At 42.6% G+C, this 12,961-nt stretch overlaps 1 protein-coding gene and 1 pseudogene across 4 annotated transcripts in view; both read right to left on the bottom strand.

Annotated features, from left to right (window-relative positions):
• Nucleotides 1-2,220: 2,220 nt before the first annotated feature.
• LOC115293801 lies at nucleotides 2,221-2,800 on the bottom strand (annotated as a pseudogene).
• Nucleotides 2,801-4,010: 1,210 nt separating this feature from the next.
• UBTD2 (ubiquitin domain containing 2) overlaps nucleotides 4,011-12,961 on the bottom strand; it is a 60,003-nt gene continuing 51,052 nt past the window's right edge. For 2 of the 4 annotated variants that reach the window (XM_029942855.1, XM_029942858.1), the window contains exons 3-4: nucleotides 9,654-10,003; nucleotides 7,497-8,438 (exon numbers count right to left, since the gene is read on the bottom strand). In XM_029942855.1, coding sequence (XP_029798715.1) covers nucleotides 8,370-8,438; nucleotides 9,654-10,003 — 419 coding nt within the window. In that variant the 3' untranslated portion in view covers nucleotides 7,497-8,369. Of the gene's footprint in view, nucleotides 4,285-7,496; nucleotides 10,004-12,961 lie in introns of those variants that run through there. The other 2 variants (XM_029942856.1, XM_029942857.1) reach the window with 2 other exon arrangements.

The raw sequence follows: 12,961 nt of genomic DNA, 5'->3' as shown, positions 1-12,961 counted from the left end.
AATACTCTCAGAATCCTTTCAATTCTCTCAATCCTGCATGCAAGACACTTCAAATTGGCATATGGCACTCTGCCTCTACCTGCAAGGGAATGACAGTTTTATTTCTTAAAAAAAAAAAGTATATTTATTTTGAGAGCAAGTGAGCATGGGAGAGGCAGAGACAATAGGAGGGAGAGAGAAAATCCCAGGCAGTCCCTGCCCTGTCAGGGTAGAGCCCGACTTGGGGCTCAATCCCACAAACCCTGAGATGACCTGAGCTGAAATCCCGAGTTGGGTGCTTAACCAACTGACTGAGCCGCCCAGGGGCCCCAATACTTTTAAGGATATAGGGGAGCTATGGTCTTCCTAGGATCTAAATTACTAAGGTACTTAAGCAATGGTACAAATCTACTATGGAAAAATAATTACATGTCCTTGTATAATTTTATTGTTTAACTAATGCCTTGAATAATATTTAAATGTTTTTAGCATGGGGCTTGTGAAACCACCTTACCTAAATGTACTGTGGTATATATTTTTTTAAATGTTTATTTATTTTTGAGACAGAGAGAGAGAGAGGGAGAGCAAGAGGGAGAGCGCAAGCAGGGGAGGGCAGAGAAAAAGAGAAACAGAATCCCAGCAGGCTCTATGCTGTCAGCACAGAGCCCAATGCAGGACTCAGACTCACAGAATTGTGAGATCATGACCTAAGCCAAAATCAAGAGTTGGATGCTAAACTGACTGAGCCCCCCGGATGCCCCTTACCTTATTGTGATAGTAATGGTGATAATTACCATTTAGTAAGGGGTTGCTATAGGTTAGGCAGGTGCTTTAGATGCTGAGAGGCTTGAGAAGTTATTTACACTCATAACCCTGTGAGTCAGGGGTTATCCAGAATTTACAGGTGAGGAAACTGAGGCCTAGAGAAATTAAGAGCCTTTCCCAAAAACTCATGGTGTGCTAGCGGCAGGACCGCGATTTAAATTCAAGGTCAATTAGATGCCCATGCTCCGAGCAAATGATCGGAGTAATTGACTTCAGTTTTAGCAGATTCCGTTTACATTTCAAGCCAGCATTTCACTGGCTCAGAATCCCCTTCTGCATAATACTAATTAACCCAGCTCTTTCTACCATAAACTTTTGAGGAACAAGTTGGGCAATTAAAGTACAACCCATTTACTATAAACTAAGAATTCCTTAAGGGTCAGTTGTACATTATAACTGACCATAAGGCATTCAAGAATTGCCTAATTAGCATCAAAAATCACCATCAACGTGCAACAGAAAACAACACTGCTTAGCTAAGATTGTCGTTCGTAAGTCAAACTCCTAAGAACAGAAATCATGCGCATTATCATGAACGCTCTCTGAGTTTAAGGTACAAAGCACCTCAGAACAGTGCTTCTCTCTTCCTCTGATTTGGTGAAATAGCTTGCAGGTCTTCCCCCAGGAGAACACCCTCCAGCAAACAGTTTGGACACTACTACACCCACACAGAGTATTGAATTGAGAGACTGGGAATATCCGGCTGGAAAATGACGGCTGGAAATTAGCCATCATTTCAAACCATCTTGCCATTATGCTTATCTTGGGACAGGTTTCTGCCTCTTTTCTGGAAGCCTAGATGCCTTTTGCTACCTAGACAGCTGTAAGATCTACACAGAGTTCTCGAAGGAGAAACTATCATGACATCTTAGAAAGATTTCTCTTTCCTATTTTCCAAGGGCAACACTCCTGAGATATGGAAGTAACCACGGCATATGTGTTTTTTATAGACACCGACTTTAAAACAATGAAGATACTATGCCTTTTACTCTCTCAGAATGGGGGGCAGGGAGGGAGAAGGGAACACTGAAGATAAGTATCATTGGTTTGAGTTTTAACTACGTTTTAAACTTTGAAATAACTTATTCATATATTTCAAGTTAATTTAAAATTAATGTCAAATGGCCAAAGTTTCAGGAATGAGTTTCCCCTCCTCCCTGGATAGCATCAGGTGACAATAAAAGGTACCAGGATTCAACTATCGGATGTTTAAAACTCCTTTAGAAAATGTTTTGAGAGAGAGAGCGAGCCTGAGAGGGAGAGAATCTCAAGCAGGCTCCACCCCCAGTGCAGAGCCCAACATGACTCAGATCATGATCTGAGCCAAAATCAAGAGTCGGACACTTAACCGATTGAGTCATCAGGCATCCCTGAGAAATCCTTTTAAGAGCATTCTTTTCTTTCTTTTTTCCTGGTTTCCGAAAGGAGTTTATTCGAGCTAACCCGGGGCCAGGGAGGCTCTGCATCTAAAAGAAGGTGTTGGGCCTCTTGGTGGTGAAGCGTGGCTTGTGCTGGCTACGCAGGACCCGGTGGGGCAGCGGGAACTTGATCTTGGAGTCGTGGAACTTCTTGATGGCGGGCCGGCGGCACTTGCTGGCTGCGATCTCCTCCACCTTCAGGATCTGGATGGAGTGGGCGCGGGCGCGGTGCCGGGCGCCCATGTCTCGGTAGCACTGGGTGACGGCGCCCGCCGTCGTCAGGTCCCGGTACTCGGGTACATGTTGTGGGTGCTGCTGCGGGAGTCATAGCGCAGCCAGATGCCGAAGTTCTTCACCCGCAGCGGGGATTTCTCCAACACCTGTCCGCAGTAGACAATTTCCCCCGAAGACTTCTTCATCTTCTTCAGCTGAGACACAAAGTACCAGAAGCGGGACTTGGCGACGACATGATTCGGTGCAAAGATGCGCATGCGATAGAGCGGTGGAGTGTGGCACTTGGGGGTGGGCAGGCAGCGCCCCACCACCTTGTACTCTTGCAGTGTGCCCGAGGCTTTCATGGCACACCCGCCGCTCTCGCCGCCACTCAGGAAAGGCCATTCTCTCTTTTTATTTAATTATTTTTTAAATGTTTATTTATTTTTGAAGGAGAGAAAGGTAGAGCATGAGCGGGGAAGGAGGCAGAGAGAGAGAGACACAGAATCTGAAGCAGGCGGGGCGCCTGGGTGGCTCAGTCGGTTAAGCAGCTGGCTTAATCATGACCTGAGCAGGGTGGCTCAGGTCATGATCTCACAGTTCATGGGTTCGAGCCCTGCGTTGGGCTCTGTGCTGACAGCTAGCTCAGAGCCTGGAGCCTGCTTCGGATTCTGTGTCTCCCTCTCTCTCTGACCCTCCCCTATTCATGCTGTCTCTCTCTCTCTCTCAAAAATAAAATTAAAAAACAAACGAACAAAAAAGAATCTGAAGCAGGCTCCAGGCTCTCAGCTGTCAGCACAGAGCCTGATGCGGGGCTCAAACCCACGAGCTATGGGATCATGACCTGAGCTGAAGTCGGATACTTAACTGAGCCACCCAGGAGCCCCAAGTGCATTTTCATAAATTGGGCAGTTCTAGAATGGAACCAGGATATTGAGCATTTAGCTCTGATGGGCCCAAACTGAAACTCTGTGTAAAAACTAAAATTCAATACAGGGGTAAAATGACATTCTTTTGGGACTAGGAGTAGAACAAAGAAAACAATCTGTCAGTGTCTATTTTGGGACTCTTTTTCTCAATTACATTACGGGACTTAATGTTTTTAAACTTGTTTTTTTAATGTTTATTTATTTTTGAGACACAGAGACAGCACAAGTAGGGGAAAGCCAAAGAGAGGGGGAGACACAGAATCCAAAGCAGGCTCCAGGCTCCAGCTGTCAGCACAGAGCCTGATGCGGGGTTTGAACTCTCGAGCCATGAGATCATGACCTGAGCTGAAGTTGGTCACTTAACCGACAGAGCCACCCAGGGGCCTGGGACTTAAAGTTTTTAAAAATGTGTGTGTATGGGCACCTGGGTGGCTCCATCGGTTAGGCATCTGACTCTTGATTTCAGCTCAGGTCATGAGCTCACAGTTTGTGAGTTCAAGTCCTGCACTGGGGGTGGGGAGGCCTCTGCCTCGACAGTTTGAGGCCTGCTTGGGATTCTCCTTCTTTCCCTCTCTGTCTCTCAAAATAAATAAATGTAAAAAAATAAACTTAAATACAAAAACAATAAAATAAAAATGTGTAGGTAGATGTTTCAATTAAGTTTCATTATTCCCACAGTGAGTGAATCCACTGTGCTCAGTTAGACCCAGTACATTTAGGTAATTTTTGGGTGGTGGCAACCCCCTACATTCCACGTCATAGTTACATTAGAATTCCTTGGTCGGCAAAGCACGTGCTGTTTGGGGGGCCCACGCGATGGGCAGAGCGGCCGCACTGGCAGAGCTGGCACTGGAGAGAGGACTACAGCATCAGCCCGGAGCCCAGCACCACAGGACCGCTTCTTCCACAAACAGTATCCGCTGGAAAGAAGCAAGAGTTTTATTTTTAATTTTTATATAATTTTGAGAAAGAGAGTGAGTGGGAAAGGGGCAGAAAGAAAGGGGAACAGAGGATCCAAAGCAGGGTCCATGCTGACAGCAGAGAGCCCAACAAGGGGCTCAAACTCATGAACCGAGAGATCATGACCTGAGCCAGTCAGACGCATAACCAACTGAGCTACCCAGGCGCCCCCAAGAGGAAGGAATTTTAGAGGAAGCTAAGCAAAGTGAAATCATTTCTCTTCCAGTAGTCCTTAGCTCTCATGTATTCTCACTTGCCTCATGCCAAAGACAAGGACTAGAAAAGGCCAAATCAACTCTGCTGACACCTGCGGAAATGAGGTCACCCACAGGAACAACCTTCACAGAGCCAGAGGACAGACAGCACAGGCGCCCAGTTACTGCGAGGGAGGTTATCAGCCACACTCTTTTTTCCTTTTCTGTAAATAAAAATACTAAATCATAGCATTTGAGAGTAGGAGATGGACACAGATATATTTGCTGATTTGTTCAGTTAATAAGAAAAGACCATTAAAAAAGTATAGTCTTAAGAACTGTGAAAAGGGGCACCTGAGTGGCTCGGTCAGTTAAGTGTCAGACTTGTTAAGATTTCACAGTGGTTAGGGGCTCCGCCTGGATATGGAGCCTGCTTGAAATTCTCCCTGTCCCTGCCCAGCTTGTGCTCTTTCTGTAACTAACAAATAAGCAAGCAAACAAATAAACAAACAGGCACCTGGGTGACCAGTCAGTTAAGCAACCGACTTTTTTTTTTTTAATGTGTATTTGTTTTTGAGAGAGAAAGGATAAGCAGGGGAGTGGCAGAGAGAGAGGGAGACAGAGGATCTGAAGTGGGCTCCTCACCAACAGTGGAGAGACAGTGCAGGGCTTGAACTCACAAACTGTAAAATCATGACCTGGGCTGAAGTCAGACACTGAACTGACTGAGCCACCCAGGCCCCCCCAAGCAACCAACTTTTGGTATCAGCTCCAGTCATGATTTCAGTTTGTGGGATCGAGCCTGGCATCAGGCTTTGCACTGTGTGGAGCCTGCTTGGGATTCTCTCTCCCTCTCTCTCTGCCCTGCCCCTGCTCATGCAGGTACACTCTCTCTCCTAAAAAAAAAAAAAAAAAACAATAAGAGTGATTTTTTTCCCATATCAATTGGAAAAAGAACAAAGAAAATTATTCAATAAGTAGAATCGGAGTGGGATTAACTAGCTACCTATAAAAACAAACAAATAAATAAATAAACCTGGGCTACTATTCTTTCCACCAAAATAATTCCAGATAATGAAACCATAAAACATAGTAAAAACATGAGAAAAAAAATCTTATAATCTGCGTGGGTAAGACCTTTTGAAGTAAAGAAAACCCAGATGCCATAAAACACAACACTGATAGATCCAACCAAGGAAAACTTAAAATCTGTGCAAGGTAAATTAACACAAAACCAGAAACAAATGGTAATATATGATAGAGAGTGACTCATTTCCTTAATATTTACAAATCAAGAGGATAAAGACCAGAATGCACCACAAATATGAGTGACAATTTGTGGGGGGGGGCCTAATATATAGAGTAAAATGCTAACCTTCAAAGCAAATATACAAAGTAGGACCATAGGACACAGATACTCACTTAGATTGTCAAAGATGAAAATGCTGGTTAGGATTTACAGGAAAATAAGCGCAGTCGCACTGTTGCACTGTTAAACTGGCAAGATCTATTTGGAGGGCAACTGTGCTTCTACTCTCTAAACGTACAGACTCTTTGATGTAGCAATTCTCTCTTGAGGAGTGCATTCTATAGACGGACAGACACACCAAGATAGAACTATCAGAGGACATTTCACGGCAGCATGGTTTATAGTAGCAAGATTGCAAACAGCCAAACTGACCAAAATTAAGTCTGACTGGTACCCCAGACAAGATGCTGGTGTAGCCATGAGAGGGATGATGCAGATCCAAGATTCATCATTTTAAAGAGAAATCAAGGTGCACAATAGTGTTATGTATTTATGGAAAAAAACAGGGAAGAATGGGTGAATATATTCAAGGCAGAACAGTGGTTCTCATGGTGTAAATCTCCAGACCAGCAGTGACAGTATCTGGGAATGTTCAGAAAACCAAATTACTGTGGCCCACTCAGCCCTACTAACGTGGAACCCCCCAGGAGAAGAGTCCAGCCATCTGTTTCAATATGCCTTCTAGGTTAATTCTTAAGCATGCTGAAGTTGAGGAACTGCTGGCTAGAGTATCTTCAAAGATACCCAGAAAAGTGCTAAGAGTTGTTATATCCAGGGAGTAAAGAGACTTTACTTTGTTATGTTTGGATTTTCCCCCGCCCCAAGCATATTTATCACCTATTTTAAATAAAAAATTATTAGGGCACCTAGTGTTAGGGTGCCTGCCTGGGTGGCTCAGTCGGTTAAGCAGAGGACTTCAGCTCAGGTCATGATCTCATGGTTTGTGGGTTTGAGCTCCATGTTGGGCTCTGTGCTGACAGCTCAGAGCCTAGAGCCTGCTTCAGATTCTGTGTCTCCTTCTCTCTCTGCCCCTCCCATGGTCATGCTCTGTCTCTTTCTCTCTCTCTCAAAAATAAATAAACACTAAAAAATAAAAAAATAATTACCAAAGCCTGCCACTTTCATCCAAAACAGGTAAGAATTGAACTGTTTCCAGAAAACAGAATTACGAGTTCCTATTTACGGCCTGACTCAAAAATAACAAAAAAAAACAAAAATCCAACAGCAGCTGGGGAGCCTGGGTGGCTCAGTCAGTTGAGCATCTGACTCCTGATTTTGGCTCAGGTCATGATTTCAGGGTCATGGAATCCAGCCCTATGTCAGGCTGTGCAGCTCCACGCTGAGTATGAAGGCTGCTTAAGATTTTCTCTCTCTCTCTGCCCCTCTCCCCTACTCCCACTCTAGCTCTAAAATAGACAAAAAAAGAAAAAAGAAAAAACACAACAGCCTATTTAGACCAAGACTTCAACATGAAAGATAAAGCATATTTATAAATGACCATGTACGGTGTGGCATAGCGGAGCATAAGTCTGGTGATAATGAACTTGTTATTTATTGAGGTAAGGTTTTCAAAAAAAGAAAAACCTTTTTAGAGGTTTTATTAGATTGAGGCAGATTACCCTTTTGTAGAGAAAAACAAAAACCCAGAATAAAAGCCAAGACAAAGAGGAAAAATTGAACATTTTTTTTAAAAAAAGCACAAAAACCCTACATACTAAAATTGTACACATCAAGTATTGGTCCAATCTTAAGTCAATCTATTTACATTAAACAGCACCATGGTTTTCTCATCCAGGTTAGTTAAACATGCCCAGAAAATTGTTACGCAAAGTGTATTTTCCTTTAAAACAAAATAAATTCTTAAGAGAGCTCAAATTCTAAACAAACAAAAAACCTTCTTACCAACCATAGATTACTGCTACCACCCAATTGAAGTTAAAAAAAAATAATAGGTTTGAACACTTTTCCAGTTGTCAAACTTTGAGAGATGTTGCTATTAGTCAATGCGGCACACAAAGGACAAACTCTTTGATGAGAGGGGCGTGATATTCAAATACCCTCAAGCCTCCACCTTCAGATATAAAAATACTCCTTCGGAATGAATGCTGCTATCGTCTCTTGAATTTAGATTCAATTATCAGCAATCCTAAATTAAATGTAGCCACAATCTTTAAAATGATTGCATAAAGAAAGGGAAGTAAAGCTCTCAGAAACAGGATAAGTTACAATTACAGATATTATATCTAGTCAGGCTACGGGAAATTTAATACCATTTTAAACTTTACATTTAAACTAATTAGCAGTTTCATTTTGCCATTAAAATTAATAATAGTGCTTCTCATCCAAATAGGTGTGGAGGTCTGATCATTTCTCAACGGAGGGCAGTCTATGCACCTTCCTGTCTCTACTTTGCCATCTCACTGAGACTCGGGGCTACAGTGATTATGGAATAGCCCCCTTCTCATTTCTGGAACAAACTCAGAAAAGGCTCCCAATTCAATGTAATCCTTGGCAGCTTTATTCCAGTCACAGTATGAGAGAATCAGGTGCTCTCATCAGATTTCTTAGTCTTCTCATCTAATCTGCAGATGGTTCTTAATTGGACTCTTTGCTAGGAAAGATGAGAGAGGAAAATTGTCATCCACCACGAGTAGAGGTAACCGTGAACTGGAAAGCACTAACGTGTATAAAGCAGTATTTCATCATTTGGTCTCACTGCTGATGTTTAAGTGATGTCCGTAAACAAACTAGTAAATTAGGAGTTGACATTTTCTTTTAAAGACTGAAAATAGGCACAATTCTCCCAGGCACAGATACAATGGGTTTTCCTTACACCCTTCCTGCAGACTGGGGGAAGAGTGAGAATTTACTTTATAATCTTCTGGCGGGGACACTTGCCCTTGATTCCTTGCATTCCCCAGCCCAGTGCATCTGGGGGCACACGCTGGAAAGTCCCAAGCAGAATAGGTAGATGAACTGAAGGTATTACATAGTATGACCTTCTAAGCCTGGATATAAAAACAGCTTCGTCATATAGACATTTCAAAATATCTATGCAGCAAATGGACAAGTGACTTTTCAGCTGAGTATCAGCTGAAAATCAGAGATCTGACCACACTGACTAAATTATTGCCTAGTGTTCCAGAAGGGTGCCTGCCACCAATGTGTTGGAAGGCACCAAAATTTAGTGTGAATGTAAATAAGGAGCTCAAGATACGGGGACAGGGAAAGCAATACTAAAACACAATTTGCCAGTCTCTACTCCTTTATGGCTAAATACTAATTGAGTAAAGAATTAAGACCAGAATAGAAGTGAACCTTAAATACTGCTTTTTTCAGTTTCCATTTTAAAAAGCTCAAATTTTATAACTGTTATTGATGACTTCTGGAATTTATTTTTATTTTTCTGATTCTGTATTCACAAGGTGCTTGGTGCTGTTTTCTTCATGGACGTAACATTCTATTTACAGTCCAAATTGTTTAAGTACAGTCATTACATTGTTGTTGGGTATTTTAAAATAAATGGCTATCTTTTAACTGCCTTTCAAATTAGAAACTGTAATTACATGAGTCTCAAAGCCTGGCTCTTTGTGTTTTATTAATTATTTTCGTTGGGCTCCATCACAGATGGAATTTTTCACTGGTAATTCCTCAGAACTAAATCCATTCATACGGAATTCAGAGCAGTGAAAATAAATTTCACGCCATAGAGTAGGAAATGACAACAACAATAATAAAAAGGGGCGGGAGGGATCTGGGGACCAGCCAACAGGACCAATCAATTCTCAACTGGTGTTGGGTTTTGCAAAGGCTGGCTCATTATAACCTGTACAACATAGTCCTTTGGGATCTTCAGCTCTTCCAACTTCATCTTGTCGGTGAGAGGTCTGCCAGAGAAGAACCATCGCTGACTGCTCGGCTCCACTCCTTCCGCCGCGTGCAGCCTCCTCTTCATGTGGTACACGGTGTCTGTGCTGCGGACCACAAGTCTGAGGTCTTTGCCTGTGGAAAGGCGCAAACGGAGCTGACATTCGTAGCCAGAATTAGGCGGTGGCTCAGGAATATCCAGAGTCTCTATGTCGCTCTTTTCCTCGATCATGTTGATTGGTGGGGCCAAGCAATAGACTGGAAGCTGATACCTGTTTCCCAGTTCATCATAGCACTCTGTAAGTGCCCCTTCAGAAAGAGAAGATATGAATAAGATTCAGCTCAACGAACGCATTTTTATATATACCTTGCAAAACACTCAAGCCTCTTGCTAGCCTGCCGCGGTAGAGAGAACAGAATGTGTAAGGCCAATCACTGCCAGCTGCTCGGCAAAGGTCATCATCAAGGGCCATGACCAATTATTTGGTCTTAGCTTCACCTTACCTTAACCAGGACTCTCGCTCCTTATCCTCATGTTTTCTAAGCCATTTCATACCTAGTCCACACTTTCATTAAAAGATAAAGAACAGGAGGAGTGCCTGGGTTGCGCAGTTGCTTAAGCATCCAACTCTTGATTTCAGCTAAGGTCAACATAGACAGCATAGAGCCTGCTTGGGGTTCTCTCTCTCCCTGTCCCCCTCCTCTGCTGGTACTCGCTTTCTCACTCTCAAAAGAAATAAACTTAAAAAAAAAAAAAAGATAAAAGAAAAAAACCACCAGAATTCAAACTTATTAGTATTATTACTGTTTGGACCAAGTTAAGGGAATATTCAAATGGTGCTGGGATATCTTTTAAAGAAATTAATCAGCGACCTTAACAACAACCACAAAAAGCAAAAAACAGATCTCTAAGCACAATTCACCCCACCACATTATTCCAGAGCAGTTTCCTAAATACTTAGGCAAAAGTCCTTCGCCAAAGACACCACACACTGAAGACAACAAGCTTACCAGCTGCTCTGGCTCCTGGCTTATAGATGAACCTCACTTGCACAATCACCACAAAAATGACTGAGGGGTTTAATTTAAACCTAAGTAGTCAATCTGTTACAGAGAAGCTATGGGTTAAAAAGGAAGAACAGAAGATAAGAAGTTTATAACCAGATAGCTCAAGGGAGAGAAAAAAATCATGTATGGTTTAAAAAAGGTATTGATGGCTGATTTCTTTATAAAGCATAAATTGCATTGTAATTACTAGGACTTCCCCGGGGAAGTTTGACAGCATACTCAATGAATGTTTTCTTACAAGGTTATTCGTATCACACCCTTTGTTCAAACTGGAATATTAATGTCAGCTGATTATCAATTTGGATAAAAAATAAAAACATCTACCATATTCAAAACACTCACACAGGCTAATGAGCATGGGGTTGGGACACCAAGAAATACTTATTAATGAACAAATGGGTGAATGAACTGAACTCTGTGGTCACTATCAATAGGCTGAAAATACAACGCATCCAAAATGAGACTGGAACAGTCACCAGCCCACCATGGCATCTGTCTTCTCAATTACATGAAATGGGCTGGGATGAGAATTCAGTCACCAAGCATGACACATGTGATTCTCCCCTTACCTCTGTGTAGTTCACTAATTAACGTGAATGCTAGGACACTGCAGAAATGGACGTACCTCAAGCGCGGGTGTGGTCACTGGCAGTTCCCTCACAAGTGACCATCATGCCACAGCACCCATGCTATTTATAAATGACGGAATAGTCACTTGTGTGAACTTCACTATTTATATAGCCTAGTCGTGAGGCAAAGAAATGTACTAGTGCCTTCCGGATGGGCTGACCCCCAGGAGAACTAGGAAAGAGGACATGGAGAGTTCCCTAAAGACCCATCACTTGTATTAAGGAAGCACCTCAGAGACATAACCCACTGGTACTGGGGGATCAGTACGGTCAGCCTAAGTACAAGAGCGTATCTACAGAACTGTTTGAGAGAAGCACCATTCCAAATCATCACCTTCGAAATCTAGAGACCAAGATGAGATTCCCAGCCTTGCTATTAACTAGCTGTGCAACCTTGAGCAATACTCTTTAACCTGAAATACCCTTCTCACTCAGCAAACTGAGGCAGGAGAAAACGTCTAAAGTGATTCCCAGGTTTGCATATGCTGTTTCGTCGTCAGTGCCACGACCAATATAAAACAGCAGGCCTGAGAACAAAAGTCAAATGGCAAGCCGAACCACGTCCAGACTGAAAGACAGCCTACATGTTTAGCCTCTTTCAAAAAGGACTGGCGCTCTCAGAGCAGCTTTTGCACACTGCTACAACAGCAGTGCACGCTGATCTCAAAACAAACATACAGTCCAACATGCCCTCTGGCTCTATATATCTGAATATCCCCACGCCATGGTAAGCAGTCTTCTCTTTTTTTCTTAAAACTAATTGCAGGGGTGCTTGGGTGGAATAGTCAGTTAAGCATCCGACTCTTGGTCTCAGCTCATGTGGTGATCTCACTCACGGTTTGTGAGTTGGAGTCCCAAATCGGGCTCTGCACTGATGGCATGGAGCCTGCTTGGGATTCTGTCTCTCCTTCTCTCTGCCCCTCCGTTTGTGTGCATTCTCGCTAAGTAAATGAACTTAAAAAAAAAAAAGTAATTAAAAAAAAAACACAACAATTGGCATCTTCTGCCAATTCATTCACTCACTTACCCCCCTCCCCTTTAAGATAGTACCATAAAAGAAGAGATTTTATTTATGTTTTTTTTTTTTTAAGTACACTCTACCCCCAATGTGGGGCTCAGATTCCTAGTCCTGAGATCAAGAGTCGCATGCTTTACCAACTGAGCCAGCCAGGTGTCCCTGGAAAGCAGTCCTTTCCCTTCTGCCCTTCAGCCCAGCAAGTTAGGAATTCAGTTTTCAGATCTTAAATGGGTGAGCATAAAACTTCCATGGAAGAGATGCCGGCAGATGGCATATCTTCTTATTCCAGCTCAGGCAGCGCTCATGTCTGATGCTGGAAATAAGCTATCCAGACTTCGTATTGTTTAGCTTTCATATTTTAATATTTTGGGAAAGGTAACTTGCATTTCATTAACATGAAGCTTTCTGGTTTATTTACTCTTTTACTCACTTCTGTCAAATTATAGACTGAGTTATAAACATGTTCTCAATAACTAAACAGGGGAAGTCAGATGTGATTTTGCTATATTTTAAGCCATAGTTTTATGGGTTACTTTCTCTCCAAATTAAATA

This window comes from Suricata suricatta, chromosome 6 (genome assembly GCF_006229205.1).
Source record: "Suricata suricatta isolate VVHF042 chromosome 6, meerkat_22Aug2017_6uvM2_HiC, whole genome shotgun sequence".
NCBI classification, from domain to species: Eukaryota; Metazoa; Chordata; class Mammalia; order Carnivora; family Herpestidae; genus Suricata; species Suricata suricatta.
Note: the sequence above shows the minus strand (reverse complement) of the source record. Positions and strands in the feature narration are given on the sequence as shown.